Genomic DNA, 21,934 nt, shown 5'->3' on the forward strand with positions numbered 1-21,934 from the left:
CACATATCACACTTCCATGATATGAGAGGAGGACTCATTAAGCTGCAGAATTCACTGGGAGAAAATGTTGGCAATACCTTCGCTGAAGGGTACCTGCGTAAGGACTTTATAACACATTAGTAGCCCATACATACCACATTCATAAGCAGTACATGGGCACACTTTCATGATGATATGAGAGAGACAGTGTTTTTAATGGTGGGAGATTGGAAAAGCTTGGTAAAACTTAACTTGAAGGGTACCTGCATAAGGACTTCATATCACATTAATAAGCCATACCTAGGCCATTCATAAGCAGTACATAGGCTATTCATAAGCAATACATAAGCCATTTATAAGCCAACCATAGGAAATTCATAAGCCATACCTAGGCCATTCATAAGCAGTACATAGGCCATTCATAAGCAATACATAAGCCATTTATAAGCCAACCATAGGAAATTCATAAGCCATACCTAGGCCATTCATAAGCCATACATAGGCCATTCATAAGCCATACCTAGGCCATTCATAGGCCATACATAGGCCATTCATAAGCCATACCTAGGCCATTCATAAGCAGTACATAGGCCATTCATAAGCAATGCATAAGCCATTCATAAGCCATACCTAGGCCATTCATAGGCCATACATAGGACATTCATAAGCCATACCTAGGCCATTCATAAGCCATACATAGGCCATTCATAAGCAGCACAGGCTTTTCATAGATGCAACAACAGAAGTTGCCTGCATTCTTAATCCTCTACCCAAAGTGTGTTATATCAAACACGGTTAATAGGAAATGTGTGCAAAGCTTTGAGTCAGTCATCTCTCATCTCGCAGAGTCAGATCACACGTCTCTCATCTCGCAGAGACAGATCACACGTCTCTCATCTCGCAGAGTCAGATCACACGTCTCTCATCTCGCAGAGTCAGATCACACGTCTCTCATCTCGCAGAGTCAGATCACACGTCTCTCATCTCGCAGAGTCAGATCACACGTCTCTCATCTCGCAGAGTCAGATCACACGTCTCTCATCTCGCAGAGACAGATCACACGTCTCTCATCTCGCAGAGTCAGATCACACGTCTCTCATCTCGCAGAGACAGATCACACGTCTCTCATCTCGCAGAGACAGATCACACGTCTCTCATCTCGCAGAGTCAGGTGTGATAGCCGAATAGGTACACCCACAGTCTAGGGATTTGAATACGCAGTGTATGAAAGATCCACAGTTACTACTAGTATGACCTAACTGCAGCCACATCTCATGGCTCATGGCCAGAAGCAAAGAAAGCAGCCCAAGACTGGCAGCTTTGGATACATTTAGTTAGTTGATTTTCCTCCAGGAACCAAGAAGGAAGTAAGTATGGTAAGTATACCCTAATTGTCCAAGATGTATCTGCATGTAATACCATGCATATATTTTCAGAATGGACTGTAGGTTTTCCTCCCATGAAAAACAAGGTTCCCGCATCATGACTGTAGATGTGATGGACTGTGGACTTGACAGGGAAAAGCTATGAGTCTAACTCCTGTGTATCAGACTGTGTATCATACTGTCATTTTGGTGTCCTTCAAAGCAACATACATATAGTATCTGGGGGCTAGAGAGGTGAAGGTTTTGATTTTTTGGGAAGTGTCCTAAGTGTAACCACACACACACACACACACACACACACACACACACACACACACACACACACAACATCACGACATCACAACCTCTTCTCCATAGACTGGCCCTCTCACTGTACTGATGACCTCTGGCTAGTCTTAGTTGTATGTGTTGTAAACAAGCCCTGTCCACACAGAACAGCACGTCCCACAGTCCTCCATGACAGGCTAAAATACACCATGTCCCAAACAAGAGGTAAAACTAGGACAAACACACAAACACACACACACACACACACACACAGACACACACACACACAGACACACACAGACACACACACACACACACACACACACAATATCCAGTGGAGACTAACTGGCATGGGATCCTGAAACGAGCGAACGGAAGGGGGAATCCTGAAAGGAGCGAACGGAAGGGGGGCTACATGTTTGTTTCCAGCATCACCCAGCTAAGGTGGATCCCTCTTCTTTCCCCTTCCATATACCCCCAACTCCGCCCAATAAATTAATCAGCAGATTTATTTTTAAAACAAGTTGCGCTAGAACTTGATGGACTCTTTAAAAATGCATTGAGCGCCACAGTGGAGCAGCTGCACCAAGCTGAGGTGGGAGTAACAGCAGCAGCATAGAGAGAGAGAGAGAGAGAGAGAGAGAGAGAGAGAAGGAGAGAGACAGAGAAATAGAGAGAGATGGGGAGTGAGAGAAAGAGAGAAAGAGGGAGGGAGAGTGAGAGAGAGAAAGAAAGAGAGAGGGAGGAAGATAAAACAGAAATAGTGAGAAAGAGAAAGAGAGAGGGAGGGAGAAGAAGACAGAGAGAAAAAGAGAGGGGGAAAGTGAAAGAGAGAAAGAGAGAGGGAGGGGGAAGAAGAGGAAGAGAGAGGGGGAGGAGAAAGAGAAACAGAGAGGGGGACGTGAAAGAGAGAAAGAGAGGGGGACGTGAAAGAGAGAAAGAGAGGGGGAGGAAGAGAAAGAGAGAGGGGGAAAGTGAAAAAGAGAAACAGAGGGAGGGGGAAAAAGAGAAAGAGAGAGAAATAAGTAGATGGAGGGAGAGATAAAGAGAGAGAGAGAGAGATAAAGAGAGAGAGAGAGAGAGAGAGAGAGAGAGAGAGAGAGAGAGACAGAAAGAAAGAAAGAAAGAAAGCGAGAGAGAGATATCATCCTCAGCTCTGGCATCTTCCCCAATATTCGTAACCAAGGACTGATCACCACAATCCACAAAAGTGGAGACAAATTTGAACCCAATAACTACCGTTGGATATGTGTCAACAGCAACCTTGGGAAAATCCTCTGCATTATCATTAACAGAAGACTCGTACTTTCCTCAGTGAAAACAATGTACTGAGCAAATGTCAATGTGGCTTTTTACCAAATTACCGTATGACAGACCGTGTATTCACCCTGCACACCCTGATTGACAAACAAACAAACAAACCAAAACAAAGGCTAAGTTTACACATGCTTCGTTGATTTCAAAAAAGGGTCTGCTATACAAATTGATGGAAAGCGGTGTTGGGGGAAAAACATACCAAATTATGAAATCCATGTACACAAACAACAAGTGTGCAGTTAAAATTGGCCAAAAACACAGATTTCTTTCCACGGGGCGAGAAAGGGATACAGCCCCAAACTCTTCAACATACATCTACAGTGCTTTGGGAAAGTATTCAAACCCTTCAACTATTTACACATTCTGTTACGCTACAGCCTTATTCTAAAAAATTATAAAATTGTTCCCCCCCCCCCAATCTGCTCACAATACCCCATCATGACGAAGCAAAAACAGGTTTTTGGAAATGTTTGCTAATTAATCAAATTAACAAAATGTAATTTAGTATTCAGACCCTTTACTCAGTATTTTCTTGAAGTACCTTTGGCAGCGATTACAGCCTCGAGTCTTCCTGGGTGTGACACTACAAGCATGGCACACCTGTATCTGTGGAGTTACTCCCATTCTTGTCTGCAGATCCTCTCAAGCTGTCAGGTTGGATGTGGAGCGTTGCTGCACAGCTATTTTCAGGTCTCTCCTGAGATGTTCGATCGGGTTCCAGTCCGGGCTCTGGCTGGGCCACTCAAGGACATTCAGAGACTTGTCCCGAAGCCACTCCTGTGTTGTCTTGGCTGTGTGCTTAGGTCGTTGTCCTGTTAGGAGGTGAGCCTTCGCCCCCAGTCTGAGGTCCTGTGCGCTCTGGAGCAGGTTTTCATCAAGGATCTCTCTGTACTTTGCTCCGTTGATCTTTGCCTTGAACCTGCCACTGAAAAACACCCCCACAGCATGATGCTGCCACCACCATGCTTCACTGTAGGGATGGTACCAGGTTTCCTCGAGATGTGACGCTTGGCATTCAGGCCAAAGAGTTCAATCTTGGTTTCATCAGATCAGAGAATTTTGTTTCTCATGGTCTGAGAGTCTAAAGTGCCTTTTGGCAAACTCCAAGCAGGCTGTCATGTGCTTTTTACTGAGGAGTGGCTACCGTCTGGCCACTCTACCATAAATTCCTGATTGGTGGAGTGCTACTGAGGTGGTTGTCCTTCTGGAAGATTCTCCCATCTCCATAGAGGAGCTCTAGAGCTCTGTCAGAGTGACCATCAGGTTCTTGGTAACATCCCTGACCAAGGCCCTTCTTTCCCGATTGCTCAGTTTGGCCGAGCAGCCAGCTCTAGGAAGAGTCTTGGTGGTTCCAAACTTCTGCCATTTAAGAATGATGGAGGCCACTGTGTTCTTGGGGACCTTCAATGCTACAGAGATTTGTTGGTACCCTTCCCCAGATCTGTGCCTCGACACAATCCTGTCTCGGAGCTCTACAGACAATACCTTCTTTTTTTGTATTTAATACATTTTAGAAAAAGGCTATAACATAAAACGAAAATATAGAAAAAGTCAAGGGGTCTGAATACTTTCCAAAGGCACTGTATATCAACAAATTGTCGGGCACTAGAACAGTCTGCGGCACCCTGCCTCACCCTACTAGAATCAAATGTCTACTGTTTGCTTATGATCTGGTGCTTCTGTCCCCAACCAAGTAGGGTTTACATCAGCACCTAGATCTTCTGCACAGATTCTGCCAGATCTGGGCCCTGACAGTAAGTCTCATTAAGACAAAAACAATGGTGTTCCAAAAAAGGTCCAGTTGCCAGGACCACAAAATACAAATTCCATCTAGACACCGTTCCCCAAGAGCACACAAAAAACTATACATACCTCGGACTAAACATCAGCGCCACAGGTAACTTGCACACAGCTGTGAACAATCTGAGGGACAAGGAGGGCCTTCTATGCCAACAAAAGGCATGCCAATTAGGATCTGGCTAAAATTACTTGAATCAGTTATAGAACCCATTGCCCTTTATGGTTGTGAGGTCTGGGGTCACCTCACCAACCAAGAATTCACAAAATGGGACAAACACCAAATTGAGACTCTGCATGCAAAAATATCCTGTGTACAACGTAAAACACCAATAATGCATGCAGAGCAGAATTAGGCCGATACCTGCTCATTTTCAAAATCCAGAAAAGAGACGTTAATTTCCACAAATTCTTCAACCACCTAAAAAGAAGCGATCCCCAAACATTCCATAACAAAGCCATCACCTACAGAGAAATGAACCCAGAAAAGAGTCCCCTAAGCAACCCCAGAACAGCAACACAATTAGACCCAACCAAATCATGAGAAAACAAAAAGATAATTACTTGACACATTGGAAAGAATTAACAAAGAAACTGAGAAAACTAGAATGCTATTTAGCCCTGAACAGTGGCAGAATACCTGACCACTGTGACTGACCCAACAGTAATGAAAGCTTTGACTATGTACAGACTCAGTAAGCATAACCTTACTATTAAGAAATGCCGCAGTAGGCAGATCTGGCTCTCAAGAGAAGGCTATGTGCACACTGCCCGCAAAATGAGGTGGAAACTGAGATGTACTCCCTAAACTCCTGCCAAATGTATAACCATATTAGAGACACATATTTCCCTTAGATTACACAGACCCACAAAGAATTTGAAAACAAATCAATTTTGATAAACTCCCATATCTACTGGGTGAAATACCAGTGTGCCATCACAGTAGCAATAGTTGTGACCTGTTGCCACAAGAAAAGGGCAACCAGTGAAGAACAAACACCATTGTAAATACAACCCATATTTATGTTTATTTATTTTCCGTTTGTGCTTTAACTATTTGCACATCGTTACAACACTGTATATATACACTACAATATGATATTTGAAATGTCTTTATTCTTTTGGAACGTCTGTGAGTGTAATGTTTACTGTCCATTTTATATTGTTTATTTAACTTTTTCTTATTATCTATTTCACTTGCTTTGGCAATGTGAACACACTTTTCCCATGCCAATAAAGCCCTTTGAATAACATTGAATATAGAGAGAGCAATACAGACAGAGAGACAGAGATACCCAGGGTGCAATGAGGACATTGGAGTGAGAAGTTCCTGGGACCTGTGGCAGACGAGGTGAAAAGGGGAATGGAGTATTTTAGGGGGGGATGGTCACTCCACTGCAGTGCAGGAATAGCCAAGACAGAGCCGTCATCTTTGTGATGTTTTTCAGAAACATTGAGAACTGGAGCTGGCCACCCCAGGTCTAAAAGAGTAGGCCACCCCTGGTCTAAAACAGTAGGCCATCCCTGGTCTAAAAGAGCTGGCCACCCCTGGTCTAAAAGAGTAGGCCACCCTTGGTCTAAAAGAATAGGCCACCCCCGGTCTAAAAGAGTAGGCCACCACTGGTCTAAAAGAGTAGGCCACCCCTGGTCTAAAAGAATAGGCCACTCCTGGTCTAAAAAAGTAGTCCACCCCTGATCTAAAAGAGTAGGCCACACCTGGTCTAAAATAACTGGCCACCCTTGGTCTAAAAGAGTAGTCCACCCCTGGTCTAAAAGAGTGGACCACCCCTGGTCTAAAAGAGTGGGCCATTCCTGGTCTAAAAGAATAGGCTACCCCTGATCTAAAAGAGTGGGCCATCCCTGGTCTAAAAGAATAGGCTACCCCTGATCTAAAAGAGTAGGCTACCCCTGATCTAAAAGAGTAGGCCACCTCTGGTCTCAAATAACTGGCCACCCGTGGTCTAACACAGTAGGCCACCCCTGGTCTAAAAGAGTAGGCCACCCCTAGTCTAAAATAACTGGCCACCCCTTGTCTAAAAGAGTAGGCCACCCTTGGTCTAAAAGAGTAGGCCACTCCTGGTATAAAAGAATAGGCCACTCCTGGTATAAAAGAGTGGGCCACCCCTGGTCTAAAAGAGTGGGCCACCCCTGGTCTAAAAGAGTAGGCCACTCCTGGTATAAAAGAATAGGCCACCCCTGGTATAAAAGAATAGGCCATCCCGATCTAAAAGAGTAGGCCACTCCTGGTCTAAAATAACTGGCCACCCTTGGTCTAAAAGAGTAGTCCACCCCTGGTCTAAAAGAGTGGACCACCCCTGGTCTAAAAGAGTGGGCCATTCCTGGTCTAAAAGAATAGGCTACCCCTGATCTAAAAGAGTGGGCCACCCCTTGTCTAAAAGAGTAGGCCATCTCTGGTCTTAATGAGCTGGCCACCCCTGGTCTAAAAGAGTAGGCCACCCCTGGTCTAAAAGAGTTGGCCACCCCTGGTCTAAAAGAATAGGCCACCCCTGGACTAAAATAATAGGCCACCCCTGGACTAAAAGAGCTGGCCACCCTTGGTCTAAAAGAATAGGCCATCCCTGGTCTAAAATAACTGGCCACCCTTGGTCTAAAAGAGTAGTCCACCCCTGGTCTAAAAGAGTGGACCAACCCTGGTCTAAAAGAGTGGACCAACCCTGGTCTAAAAGAGTGGGCCATCCCTGGTCTAAAAGAATAGGCTACCCCTGATCTAAAAGAGTAGGCCACCTCTGGTCTCAAATAACTGGCCACCCCTGGTCTAACAGAGTAGGCCACCCCTGGTCTAAAAGAGTAGGCCACCCCTAGTCTAAAAGAGTAGGCCACCCTTGGTCTAAAAGAGTAGGCCACTCCTGGTATAAAAGAATAGGCCACTCCTGGTATAAAAGAGTGGGCCACCCCTGGTCTAAAAGAGTGGGCCACCCCTGGTCTAAAAGAGTAGGCCACTCCTGGTATAAAAGAATAGGCCACCCCTGGTATAAAAGAATAGGCCATCCCTGGTCTAAAAGAGTAGTCCACCCCCGATCTAAAAGAGTAGGCCACACCTGGTCTAAAATAACTGGCCACCCTTGGTCTAAAAGAGTAGTCCACCCCTGGTCTAAAAGAGTGGACCACCCCTGGTCTAAAAGAGTGGGCCATTCCTGGTCTAAAAGAATAGGCTACCCCTGATCTAAAAGAGTGGGCCACCCCTTGTCTAAAAGAGTTGGCCACCCCTGGTCTAAAAGAATAGGCCATCTCTGGTCTAAAAGAATAGGCCACCCCTGAACTAAAATAATAGGCCACCCCTGGACTAAAAGAGCTGGCCACCCTTGGTCTAAAAGAATAGGCCACCCCTGGTCTAAAACAGCAGGCCATCCCTGGTCTAAAATAACTGGCCACCCTTGGTCTAAAAGAGTAGTCCACCCCTGGTCTAAAAGAGTGGACCAACCCTGGTCTAAAAGAGTGGGCCATCCCTGGTCTAAAAGAATAGGCTACCCCTGATCTAAAAGAGTGGGCCACCCCTTGTCTAAAAGAGTTGGCCACCCCTGGTCTAAAAGAATAGGCCATCTCTGGTCTAAAAGAATAGGCCACCCCTGGACTAAAATAATAGGCCACCCCTGGACTAAAAGAGCTGGCCACCCTTGGTCTAAAAGAATAGGCCACCCCTGGTCTAAAACAGCAGGCCATCCCTGGTCTAAAATAACTGGCCACCCTTGGTCTAAAAGAGTAGTCCACCCCTGGTCTAAAAGAGTGGACCAACCCTGGTCTAAAAGAGTGGGCCATCCCTGGTCTAAAAGAATAGGCTACCCCTGATCTAAAAGAGTAGGCCACCTCTGGTCTCAAATAACTGGCCACCCCTGGTCTAAAAGAGTAGGCCACCCCTAGTCTAAAATAACTGGCCACCCCTTGTCTAAAAGAGTAGGCCACCCTTGGTCTAAAAGAGTAGGCCACTCCTGGTATAAAAGAATAGGCCACTCCTGGTATAAAAGAGTGGGCCACCCCTGGTCTAAAAGAGTGGGCCAATCCTGGTATAAAAGAATAGGCCACCCCTGGTCTAAAAGAGTAGGACACCCCTGGTCTAAAAGAGTAGGCCAGCCCTGGTCTAAAGAGCTGGCCACCCCTGGTCTAAAAGAGTGTTGGAACCCTGGTCTAAAGAACTAGCTATGTAATGTTGTTACCATGTAATGTTGTTAATATATAACGTTATTGCCATGTAATGGTGTTACCATGTAATGTTGTTACCATATAATGTTGTAACTATGTAACGTTATTACCATGTATTGGTGTTACTATGTAAGGTTATTACCATGGAATGATGTTAATATGTAATGTTGTTACCATGTAACGTTGTTACTATGTAACGTTATTACCATGTAAAATTGTTGCCATCATATAATGTTGTTACTATGTAACGTTATTACCATGTACTGATGTTACTATGTAAGGTTATTACCATGGAATGATGTTACTATGTAAGGTTATTACCATGGAATGATGTTACTATGTAAGGTTATTACCATGGAATGATGTTACTATGTAACGTTATTACCATGTACTGATGTTACTATGTAAGGTTATTACCATGTACTGATGTTACTATGTAAGGTTATTACCATGTACTGATGTTACTATGTAACGTTATTACCATGTAACATTGTTGCCATCATATAATGTTGTTACTATGTAAGGTTATTACCATGTACTGATGTTACTATGTAAGGTTATTACCATGTACTGATGTTACTATGTAAGGTTATTACCATGGAATGATGTTACTATGTAAGGTTATTACCATGGAATGATGTTACTATGTAAGGTTATTACCATGGAATGATGTTACTATGTAAGGTTGTTACCATGTAATGCCGTTACCATCATGTAATGTGGTTACCATGTAATGTTGTTGCCCTCATTTAATGTTGTTACCATGTCATGTTGTTTCTATGTCATGTTGTTACTATGTCACGTTTTACTATGTTATTTTGTTAATATGTAATGTTGTTACTATGTCATGTTGTTACTATGTCATGTTGTTACTATGTCATGTTGTTACTATGTAATGTTATTACTATGTAATGTTATTACTATGTAATGTTGTTAACATGAAAACTTTGTTACTATGTGATGTTGTTACTATGTAATGTTGTTACCATGTCATTTTGTTACCATGTAATGTTGTTACTATGTAATATTGTTACTATGTAATGTTGTTACTATGTCAAATCAAATCAAATCAAATCAAATTTTATTTGTCACATACACATGGTTAGCAGATGTTAATGCGAGTGTAGCGAAATGCTTGTGCTTCTAGTTCCGACAATGCAGTAATAACGAGCAAGTAATCTAACTAACAATTCCAAAAAAAAACTACTGTCTTATACACAGTGTAAGGGGATAAAGAATATGTACATAAGGATATATGAATGAGTGATGGTACAGAGCAGCATAGGCAAGATACAGTAGATGATATCGAGTACAGTATATACATATGAGATAAGTATGTAAACCAAGTGGCATAGTTAAAGTGGCTAGTGATACATGTATTACATAAGGATGCAGTCGATGATATAGAGTACAGTATCAACGTATGCATATGAGATGAACAATGTAGGGTAAGTAACATTATATAAGGTAGCATTGTTTAAAGTGGCTAGTGATATATTTACATAATTTCCCATCAATTCCCATGATTAAAGTGGCTGGAGTAGAGTCAGTGTCATTGACAGTGTGTTGGCAGTAGCCACTCAATGTTAGTGGTGGCTGTTTAACAGTCTGATGGCCTTGAGATAGAAGCTGTTTTTCAGTCTCTCGGTCCCAGCTTTGATGCACCTGTACTGACCTCGCCTTCTGGATGACAGCGGGGTGAACAGGCAGTGGCTCGGGTGGTTGATGTCCTTGATGATCTTTATGGCCTTCCTGTAGCATCGGGTGGTGTAGGTGTCCTGGAGGGCAGGTAGTTTGCCCCCGGTGATGCGTTGTGCAGACCTCACTACCCTCTGGAGAGCCTTACGGTTGAGGGCGGTGCAGTTGCCATACCAGGCGGTGATACAGCCCGCCAGGATGCTCTCGATTGTGCATCTGTAGAAGTTTGTGAGTGCTTTTGGTGACAAGCCGAATTTCTTCAGCCTCCTGAGGTTGAAGAGGCGCTGCTGCGCCTTCCTCACGATGCTGTCTGTGTGAGTGGACCAATTCAGTTTGTCTGTGATGTGTATGCCGAGGAACTTAAAACTTGCTACCCTCTCCACTACTGTTCCATCGATGTGGATGGGGGTGTTCCCTCTGCTGTTTCCTGAAGTCCACAATCATCTCCTTAGTTTTGTTGACGTTGAGTGTGAGGTTATTTTCCTGACACCACACTCCGAGGGCCCTCACCTCCTCCCTGTAGGCCGTCTCGTCGTTGTTGGTAATCAAGCCTACCACTGTTGTGTCGTCCGCAAACTTGATGATTGAGTTGGAGGCGTGCATGGCCACGCAGTCGTGGGTGAACAGGGAGTACAGGAGGGGGCTCAGAACGCACCCTTGTGGGGCCCCAGTGTTGAGGATCAGCGGGGAGGAGATGTTGTTGCCTACCCTCACCACCTGGGGGCGGCCCGTCAGGAAGTCCAGTACCCAGTTGCACAGGGCGGGGTCGAGACCCAGGGTCTCGAGCTTGATGACGAGCTTGGAGGGTACTATGGTGTTGAATGCCGAGCTGTAGTCGATGAACAGCATTCTCACATAGGTATTCCTCTTGTCCAGATGGGTTAGGGCAGTGTGCAGTGTGGTTGAGATTGCATCGTCTGTGGACCTATTTGGGCGGTAAGCAAATTGGAGTGGGTCAAGGGTGTCAGGTAGGGTGGAGGTGATATGGTCCTTGACTAGTCTCTCAAAGCACTTCATGATGACGGATGTGAGTGCTACGGGGCGGTAGTCGTTTAGCTCAGTTACCTTAGCTTTCTTGGGAACAGGAACAATGGTGGCCCTCTTGAAGCATGTGGGAACAGCAGACTGGTATAGGGATTGGTTGAATATGTCCGTAAACACACCGGCCAGCTCGTCTGCGCATGCTCTGAGGGCGCGGCTGGGGATGCCGTCTGGGCCTGCAGCCTTGCGAGGGTTAACACGTTTAAATGTCTTACTCACTTCGGCTGCAGTGAAGGAGAGACCGCATGATTCCGTTGCAGGCCGTGTCAGTGGCACTGTATTGTCCTCAAAGCGGGCAAAAAAGTTATTTAGACTGCCTGGGAGCAAGACATCCTGGTCCGTGACTGGGCTGGGTTTCTTCCTGTAGTCCGTGATTGACTGTAGACCCTGCCACATACCTCTTGTGTCTGAGCCGTTGAATTGAGATTCTACTTTGTCTCTGTACTGGCGCTTAGCTTGTTTGATAGCCTTGCGGAGGGAATAGCTGCACTGTTTGTATTCAGTCATGTTACCAGACACCTTGCCCTGATTAAAAGCAGTGGTTCGTGCCTTCAGTTTCACACGAATGCTGCCATCAATCCACGGTTTCTGGTTAGGGAATGTTTTAATCGTTGCTATGGGAACGACATCTTCAACGCACGTTCTAATGAACTCGCACACCGTATCAGCGTATTCGTCAATGTTGTTGTCTGACGCAATACGAAACATCTCCCAGTCCACGTGATGGAAGCAGTCTTGGAGTGTGGAGTCAGCTTGGTCGGACCAGCGTTGGACAGACCTCAGCGTGGGAGCTTCTTGTTTTAGTTTCTGTCTGTAGGCAGGGATCAACAAAATGGAGTCGTGGTCAGCTTTTCCGAAAGGGGGCGGGGCAGGGCCTTATATGCGTCGCGGAAGTTAGAGTAACAATGATCCAGGGTCTTTCCACCCCTGGTTGCGCAATCAATATGCTGATAAAATTTAGGGAGTCTTGTTTTCAGATTAGCCTTGTTAAAATCCCCAGCTACAATGAATGCAGCCTCCGGATAAATCGTTTCCAGTTTGCAGAGAGTTAAATAAAGTTCGTTCAGAGCCATCGATGTGTCTGCTTGGGGGGATATATACGGCTGTGATTATAATCGAAGAGAATTCTCTTGGTAGATAATGCGGTCTACATTTGATTGTGAGGAATTCTAAATCAGGTGAACAGAAGGATTTGAGTTCCTGTATGTTTCCTTCATCACACCATGTCACGTTGGCCATAAGGCATACGCCCCCCGCCCGTCTTCTTACCAGAGAGATGTTTGTTTCTGTCGGCGCGATGCGTGGAGAAACCCGCAGGCTGCACCGCTTCGGATTGCGTCTCTCCAGTGAGCCGAGAACGTTACAGTCTCTGATGTCCCTCTGGAATGCTACCCTTGCTCGGATTTCATCAACCTTGTTGTCAAGAGACTGGACATTGGCAAGAAGAATGCTGGGGAGTGGTGCACGATGTGCCCGTCTCCGGAGTCTGACCAGAAGACCGCTTCGTTTCCCTCTTTTTCTGAGTCGTTTTTTTTTTGGTCGCTGCATGTGATCCACTCGGTTACACTGGTTGTAAGGCAGAACTCAGGATCCGCATCGCGAAAAACATATTCTTGGTCGTACTGATGGTGAGTTGACGCTGATCTTATATTCAGTAGTTCTTGTCGGCTGTATGTAAAGAAACCTAAGATGACCTGGGGTACTAGTGTAAGAAATAACACGTAAAAAAACAAAAAACTGCATAGTTTCCTAGGAACGCGAAGCGAGGCGGCCATCTCTGTCGGCGCCGGAAGTAATGTTGTGCCTACGTTACATTGTTACTATGTCATATTGTTACCATGTCATGGTGTTACTATGTCATGTTATGTTGTTACTATGTAATGTTATTACTATGTAATGTTGTTATTATGTCATATTGTTACCATGAAAACTGTGTTACTATGTGATGTTGTTACTATGTAATGTTGTTACCATGTCATGTTGTTACTATGTAATGTTGTTACTATGTAATGTTGTGCCTATGTCATATTGTTACCATGTCATGGTGTTACTATGTAATGTTGTTACTATTTAACGTTGTTGCCATGTACTGTTGTTACTATGTAACGTTGTGCCTACGTTACGTTGTTACTATGTGCACTGTAAAACCGTATAAATTCTGGATACTCAAACATTATGAGGATTACCTAAAAAAATGAAGAAACTGAAATCACTGACATGAGCTGCACTACCTTCATATGAGTAATACAAATGCAGTTTTTTTTGAGTAAGGTATACTTTATTTTAACGCCCTACTAAGCCACTTCTCAAATAATTTACCAGTGTGCCTTGCCTTTTCGATTGAATTGTTTCCACACATGCATGACTGTATTTGTAAGTGACAGAGACACGGTTGTTGAATTTATTCATTTTCAGTCCTGTGGTCTTCACCAAGTGAGTTCCTAGGGCGAATATGATCATTCTAATTGAACCATGACATATGTCATAAGGCCTTATACAGTGGCCTGAAACCCATAGTTTACAGGCCACATCAGCCCTGCAAGTAGGGTTGCAAAATTCCACTAACTTTCTCAACATTTTTTCCAGTAATCTTCCAACCAGGATTTCTGGAAAGCCTGAAAAATGTACAAGAATTTTGCAACCCTAACTATAAATCACATTGTGCTGGCTTGCAAAGTGATATGTAACTCCTATTGGAATCTAGCCAGAGTCCAGCATTTTAAATGTGTATACACCCACAACCTGTATTCGTAACGACTGCCAAGGTTACAAATGGTGGAAGGAAACTGCCTAAGCTGTTGAAACTGGAACAACCATTTCAGTAACGGGTGCAAAAATTCAATGATTGGATTAGTTGAGAAAAAAAATATATGTATCGTTGTGTAGTATTACATTTAATCATTCAATGTACATGCAAAAACAAAAGATATTAAAAACTACTCAAAAAAAAAAATCTACCTGCAGTAGAGCATGCTGGGAAAAAAAGTTCATTTGTTACCATGTCTTTAAAACATTTAGTTGGTGTGAGTTCTCATGTAGTTTGAGATAGTACAACATAAAGATTTTAAGTAATTATGACTGTTCATTGGCTTTGAGTAAAAATGTTACAGTTCCAACTCTAGACTCAGAGGAAAAGCCCAATCTACAGTGACATTGTTCCAACTCTAGAGTTGGATCACTTTAAATCACCCAACCTCGCCCTTGGCAACAAGGACTTCTATATAGTCCCTCCTGAGTGGTTGATTTCTATGGCCTTGTTTCCCCTCTTTCTTTCTGTGTGTATTGATGTTGGGCGCCATTGGAGGTACTTGAAGTGAGTGAATTTGAAATCCCTGTAGCTTCATAAGAATGCCATGTAATGTTGGCTATAAGCTACCCCCAATCCCCGTCTGTTCCATATCTGTGGCGCTCCAGGTTGGACTGTACCACACACTTGGAAGCATTACTCACACATACCAGCTGTGTTGTCGTTCAGAATTTCTGTGTCTTGTTTTTGGGTCCGTTTTTTAATAAATAGCTGTGATATATAAATTTGGAAGGTTTGACACAAGCAATTGAGGGACAGATGGACGACGGACAGAGAGGCATACAGGCAGACAGACAGACAAACACAAATGCATGCACAGACACAGAAACACACACACACACGCGTTTGGAGACTTACGGGAAAGTAGAGAAGCAAGGCTCCAAACAAGATGGCTTCCAGGAGGACGAGACCAGACGCTCGGATCCTCTACAAGAAAGAGAGAGAGAGAGAGAGAGAAAAAGAGAGAGAAAAAAAGATAGAGAGAGAGAGAAAGAGAGATAAAAAGAGATACAGAGAGAGAGAGAGAAAAAGAGATACAGAGAGAGAGAGAGAGAAAGAAAGAGAGAAAAAGAGATACACAGAGAGAGAGAGAGAGAGAGAGAGAGATAACATAACATCAATCAAACACAGAGTTATTAGGATGACATCTACACAATCATATTATCTACTGAGTGCAATTGTCAGTAATTCAAATAATTTGAGTCAATGTCACAACACGATGACTATGAATTACCAAGATGATCTCTTAGTTGAGCTGCTCTGTTACCAATGACGTTAGTGAAAAAAAAGAGAGGACGGCGGTACATTTCTGGGACAAATTTAATTACTCATTATAGCCTAGAAGGTTAGGTCTTTTATGTCAATATGTAAATTTACTCTCCTCGGGGACTGTATTTCTGTAAGATTCTTATAGGAAACAACACGACTAGTCAGTTTCACACCACAAGTACAGACAGTTAGCTCATATTTCGGGACACAATTTACAGGCATGTTTAGCTTTAAAGAAACATTACACTCCAAAATCTGGATGTAGTTCCTGTATAATGACTTGCTTGACCCCTAAGCCCTGACCCCCCCCATGAGTCCTTACCTTGTTCCTGCGGAAGTGGTAGACCAGCACCATGGCCACTAAGTCCAGCAGCATACAGAGGCCCTGGAAGGAGGCTACGGAAAGCCGAAGGGCTCCGTCCTCCTGAGCCAAGCAGGGCGTGTCATCCCGGCAGTAGGGGCAGCCCTCACGGCATGGCAGACACCTACTGGACCCCTCCGAGGGGTCCTCACCGTGAGCGTGACCACCGCTCTCTTTCCCGGGAAAGGACAGACGGCAGGAAGACAGAAAAGATAGAGGATGACGTGTTGTGACATCAATGGGGAGGCAATTACAATGTACCAAAAAAATACTATTTGTCTTAATGTTGTTGTTTCTGTGGTTAATTTGTACTGAGCCCAGTAAGAGTAACTGTTGCTGAAGTAAATGCTAATAAGGACCGAAATAAACAAACTGTCAATGTAAACAGCTGGTAACTACTAGCCTTACATTTGATCTACAGTGAAACATTCCAGCCAAGACATTTAGAACCGCATTTGGGAAATTGGCCATGTGGCGGCAGATGGATTGGCAATTAGCAGGGTGTCAGGGTGCAACCGTTTCACAACACATTGTCATAAAACTTCAAATAACTCCGATGTGCGGGTAGCAAAAGCTCCAGTACAGAGTAGGTTCACAAGATCTGTAGCTACTAGATGTGTTGAGTTATTGTGGTCCACTACAGGGCTGTAGCTAGATGTGTTGAGTTATTGTGAGGTATGTAATACTTAGTATCACAGTCACACAGATGTTATTCATCCCCTCAGTAAAAAGTGTCTAACAAGCCTGTAATTATTCCACCGGTCCCAATATGCACATACTCTATACGTCTCAAATGTACATACTTCATAGTATGTACTTCAAAGTACTTCATAGTGCACTACTATTGATCAGAGCCCTAAAGCAGAGCCTCAGGAAGTGGTCGAGCTCTAGCAGACAGCCTCAGGAAGTGGTCGAGCTCTAGCAGACAGCCTCAGGAAGTGGTCGAGCTCTAGCAGACAGCCTCAGGAAGTGGTCGAGCTCTAGCAGACAGCCTCAGGAAGTGGTCGAGCTCTAGCAGACAGCCTCAGGAAGTGGTCGAGCTCTAGCAGACAGCCTCAGGAAGTGGTCGAGCTCTAGCAGACAGCCTCAGGAAGTGGTCGAGCTCTAGCAGACAGCCTCAGGAAGTGGTCGAGCTCTAGCAGACAGCCTCAGGAAGTGGTCGAGCTCTAGCAGACAGCCTCAGGAAGTGGTCGAGCTCTAGCAGACAGCCTCAGGAAGTGGTCGAGCTCTAGCAGACAGCCTCAGGAAGTGGTCGAGCTCTAGCAGACAGCCTCAGGAAGTGGTCGAGCTCTGGCAGAACCTCATGAAACGGTCGAGCTCTGGCAGAACCTCATGAAACGGTAGAGCTCTAGCAGACAGTGGGTGACGTGTCTTCTCAGTGGGTTATGTGTCTTCTCAGTGGGTTATGTGTCTTCTCAGTGCAATGGGTTATTTGACTTCTCAGTGGGTTATGTGTCTTCTCGCAATTTGTTGTTCTGAGTCATGTTTGAAGAATCACCAGTGTCGTGTTGAGTGGGGCACTCTGAAGCAAAACCTGTTAACAAAACACTTTACTTAAAACCTGTCCTTAAGGGCCTATTATTTATATCTTGTCATAATCATGTAAGATTGTCTTATAAAGGCTTAAACAAGGTGTGGGTTCCAGGTGTGTAGGTATCAAAATGAGAATACTGGAGACCCGCACACTGTCGAAAGAGTTAAAAAAGTCCAAAACTGAGGCATAAATAGTGCAGAAAGGTTAGTGATTTAGCCTTAGCCTTTAGTCTTACAATACATTATAACTTAATCATAATACATTACATCTGCATCATAATGCATTTAACCTGCATCATAATGCATTATACCTGCATCATAATGTATTATACCTGCATCATAATGTATTATACCTGCATCATAATGTATTATACCTGCATCATAATGTATTAACTCTGCATCATAATGTATTATACCTGCATCATAATGCATTTAACCTGCATCATTATGTATTATACCTGCATCATTATGTATTATACCTGCATCATAATGTATTAACTCTGCATCATAATGCATTAACTCTGCATCATAATGTATTAACTCTGCATCATAATGTATTATACCTGCATCATAATGTATTATACCTGCATCATAATGTATTATACCTGCATCATAATGTATTAACTCTGTATCATAATGTATTATACCTGCATCATAATGCATTTAACCTGCATCATAATGTATTATACCTGCATCATAATGTATTATACCTGCATCATAATGTATTATACCTGCATCATAATGTATTATACCTGCATCATAATGTATTATACCTGCATCATAATGCATTATACCTGAATCATAATGCATTATACCTGCATCATAATGCATTATACCTGCATCATAATGCATTATACCTGCATCATAATGCATTATACCTGCATCATAATGCATTATACCTGCATCATAATGTATTATACCTGCATCATAATGCATTATACCTGCATCATAATGCATTATACCTGCATCATAATGCATTATACCTGCATCATAATGCATTAACTCTGCATCATAATGCATTATACCTGCATCATAATGTATTATACCTGCATCATAATGCATTATACCTGCATCATAATGCATTATACCTGCATCATAATGCATTAACTCTGCATCATAATGCATTATACCTGCATCATAATGTATTATACCTGCATCATAATGCATTAACTCTGCATCATAATGCATTATACCTGCATCATAATGTATTATACCTGCATCATAATGCATTAACTCTGCATCATAATGTATTATACCTGCATCATAATGCATTATACCTGCATCATAATGTATTATACCTGCATCATAATGCATTAACTCTGCATCATAATGCATTATACCTGCATCATAATGTATTATACCTGCATCATAATGCATTAACTCTGCATCATAATGCATTATACCTGCATCATAATGTATTATACCTGCATCATAATGCATTAACTCTGCATCATAATGCATTATACCTGCATCATAATGTATTATACCTGCATCATAATGCATTAACTCTGCATCATAATGCATTATACCTGCATCATAATGTATTATACCTGCATCATAATAAATGTCGGTGGAAGAAATGGCAGCAGTTTTACAGGCACCCAACCAATTGTGCTATTTTGTGTTTTTTTTTGTGTTATTTGTAACTTATTTTGTACATAATGTTTCTGCAACCGTATCTTACGGCAAAAAAAGTCGGACTAGACTAAGTTTTTTCTTCAACAAGCAGGACGCACAGGACACTCTCCGAACACCCGATAAGGCCAACATCCCAGTTATTTGCAAGAGGAAGAGACGCAGGTACAGAGGACAGAGAGCGGGGTGCCTCGTAAGGATCCGCAGAAGGCGAGTGGGAAAGCTGCCGTTACAGTTAATATTACTCGCCAACGTGCAATCATTGGACAATAAATTAGACAAGGTACGATCACGAATATCCCACCAACAGGACATCCGAAACTGTAACATCTTATGTTTCACGGAATCGTGGCTGAATGTTATGGATATTCAGATAGTGTGATATTCGCTGCATCGGCAAGATATAACAGCACACTTCGGTAAGATGATGGGAGGGGGGGGGGGGTCTGTGCTTATTTGTAAACAACAGCTGGAGCACGAAATCTAAGGAAGTCTCTAGATCTAAGGAAGTCTCTAGATCTAAGGAAGTCTCTAGATCTAAGGAAGTCTCTAGATCTAAGGAAGTCTCTAGATCTAAGGAAGTCTCTAGATCTAAGGAAGTCTCTAGTAGAGTGTCTTGTGATAAAATACAGACCACACTATTTGCCTAGAGAGTTTTCAGCTATACTTTTCGTGGCTCGGATTTGATTGATTTGATTTGATTTGATTTGATTTGGCTGTTTGTTTACCACCACAGGCGGATACTGGCACTAAGACCTCACTCAGTCAGCTGTATAAAGAAATAAGCAAACAGGAAACCGCTCACCCAGAGGAGGCCCAAGAGGCGGCGCTCCTAGTGGCCGGAGACTTTAATGCAGGGAAACTTAAATCAGGTCTACCTAATTTCTATCAACATGTTAAATGTGCAACCAGAAGTAAATAAATTCTAAATCAGCTGTATTCACCTGTATTCCACACACAGAGACGCGTATAAAGATCTCCCTCGCCCTCCATTTGGTAAATCCGACCACAATTCTTTCCCCCTGAGTCCTGCTTAGAAGCAAAAATTAAAGCAGGAATCACCAGTGACTCGGTCAAAAAATGTTGTCAGATGAAGCAGATAATAAACTACAGAACTGTTTTGCTATCAGAAACTGGAACATGTTCCGGGATTCTTCCGATGGCATTGAGGAGTACATCACATCAGTCACTGGCTTTATCAATAAGTGCATTGAGGACGTCGTCCCCACAGTGACTGTACGTACATACCCCAACCAGAAGCCATGGATTACAGGCAACATTCGCACTGAGCTAAAGGGTAGAGCTGCCGCTTTCAAGGTGCGGGACTCTAACCCGGAAGCTTATGAGAAATCCTGCTATGCCCTCCGATGAACCATCAAACAGGCAAAGCGTCAATACAGGGCTAAGATTGAAACGTACAACACTGGCTCTGACGCTCGTCAGATGTGGCAGGGCTTGCAAACTATTACAGACTACAAAGGAAAGCACAGCTGCGAGCTGCTCAGTGACACGAGCCTACCAGACGAGCTAAATCACTTCTATGCTCACTTCAAAGCAACTCTGAGGCATGCATGAGAGCATCAGCTGTTCCGGACGACTGTGTGATCACGCTCCCCATAGCCAACGTGAGTAAGACAGACGGATTACCAGGACGTGTGCTCCGGGGATGTGCTGACCAACTGGCAGGTGTCTTCACTGACATTTTCAACATGTCCCTGATTGAGTCTATAATACCAACATGTTTCAAGCAGACCATCATAGTCCCTGTGCCCAGGAAAACGAAGGCAACCTGCCTAAATGACTACAGATCCGTAGCACTCATGTCCGTAGCCATAAAGTGCTTTGAAAGGCTGGTCATGGCTCACATCAACACCATCAACACCATTATGCCAGAAACCCTAGACCCACTTCAATTTGCATACCGCCCAAACACATCCACAGATGATGCAATCTCTATTGCACTCCACACTGCCCTTTCCCACCTGGACAAAATAAATACCTACGTGAGTGTAGTATCCTTAAAGGCTTAGAGTTACAACTCATGAGACTTAAGTACAGTTTAGTATTTTATTGTAACTTAGAATTACATTCTTTGATGAACCTGGCTTTTAAAACTACCTGAAGCTTTTTTAATCATAGTTATATAGGCAGACATAGGACATAGCTACGGATAGCGGAAAGAAAACCTCCATCTTGAGCCATCTATTGGTAAAGATAAATATACCAGGTTACAAATCAAAATCAAATCAAATCAAATTTTATTTGTCACATACACATGGTTAGCAGATGTTAATGCGAGTGTAGCGAAATGCTTGTGCTTCTAGTTCCGACAATGCAGTAATAACCAACAAGTAATCTAACTAACAATTCCAAAACTACTGTCTTATACACAGTGTAAGGGGATAAAGAATATGTACATAAGGATATATGAATGAGTGATGGTACAGAGCAGCATAGGCAAGATACAGTAGCTGATATCGAGTACAGTATATACATATGAGATGAGTATGTAAACAAAGTGGCATAGTTAAAGTGGCTAGTGATACATGTATTACATAAGGATGCAGTCGATGATATAGAGTACAGTATATACGTATGCATATGAGATGAATAATGTAGGGTAAGTAACATTATATAAGGTAGCATTGTTTAAAGTGGCTAGTGATATATTTACATCATTTCCCATCA

General features: G+C 43.2%; 1 protein-coding gene across 1 annotated transcript in view; it reads right to left on the reverse strand.

Annotated features, from left to right (window-relative positions):
- Nucleotides 1–21,934, reverse strand: part of LOC112227230 (probable G-protein coupled receptor 158) — a 129,832-nt gene that overhangs the window by 44,954 nt on the left and 62,944 nt on the right. Inside the window, exons 4-5 of the mRNA XM_042308026.1 lie at nucleotides 16,040–16,251; nucleotides 15,307–15,375 (exon numbers count right to left, since the gene is read on the reverse strand). Of these exons, the coding sequence (XP_042163960.1) occupies nucleotides 15,307–15,375; nucleotides 16,040–16,251 (281 nt within the window). The remainder of the gene's footprint in view (nucleotides 1–15,306; nucleotides 15,376–16,039; nucleotides 16,252–21,934) is intronic.

Source organism: Oncorhynchus tshawytscha, linkage group LG28, assembly GCF_018296145.1.
Source record: "Oncorhynchus tshawytscha isolate Ot180627B linkage group LG28, Otsh_v2.0, whole genome shotgun sequence".
Lineage (NCBI taxonomy): Eukaryota > Metazoa > Chordata > Actinopteri > Salmoniformes > Salmonidae > Oncorhynchus > Oncorhynchus tshawytscha.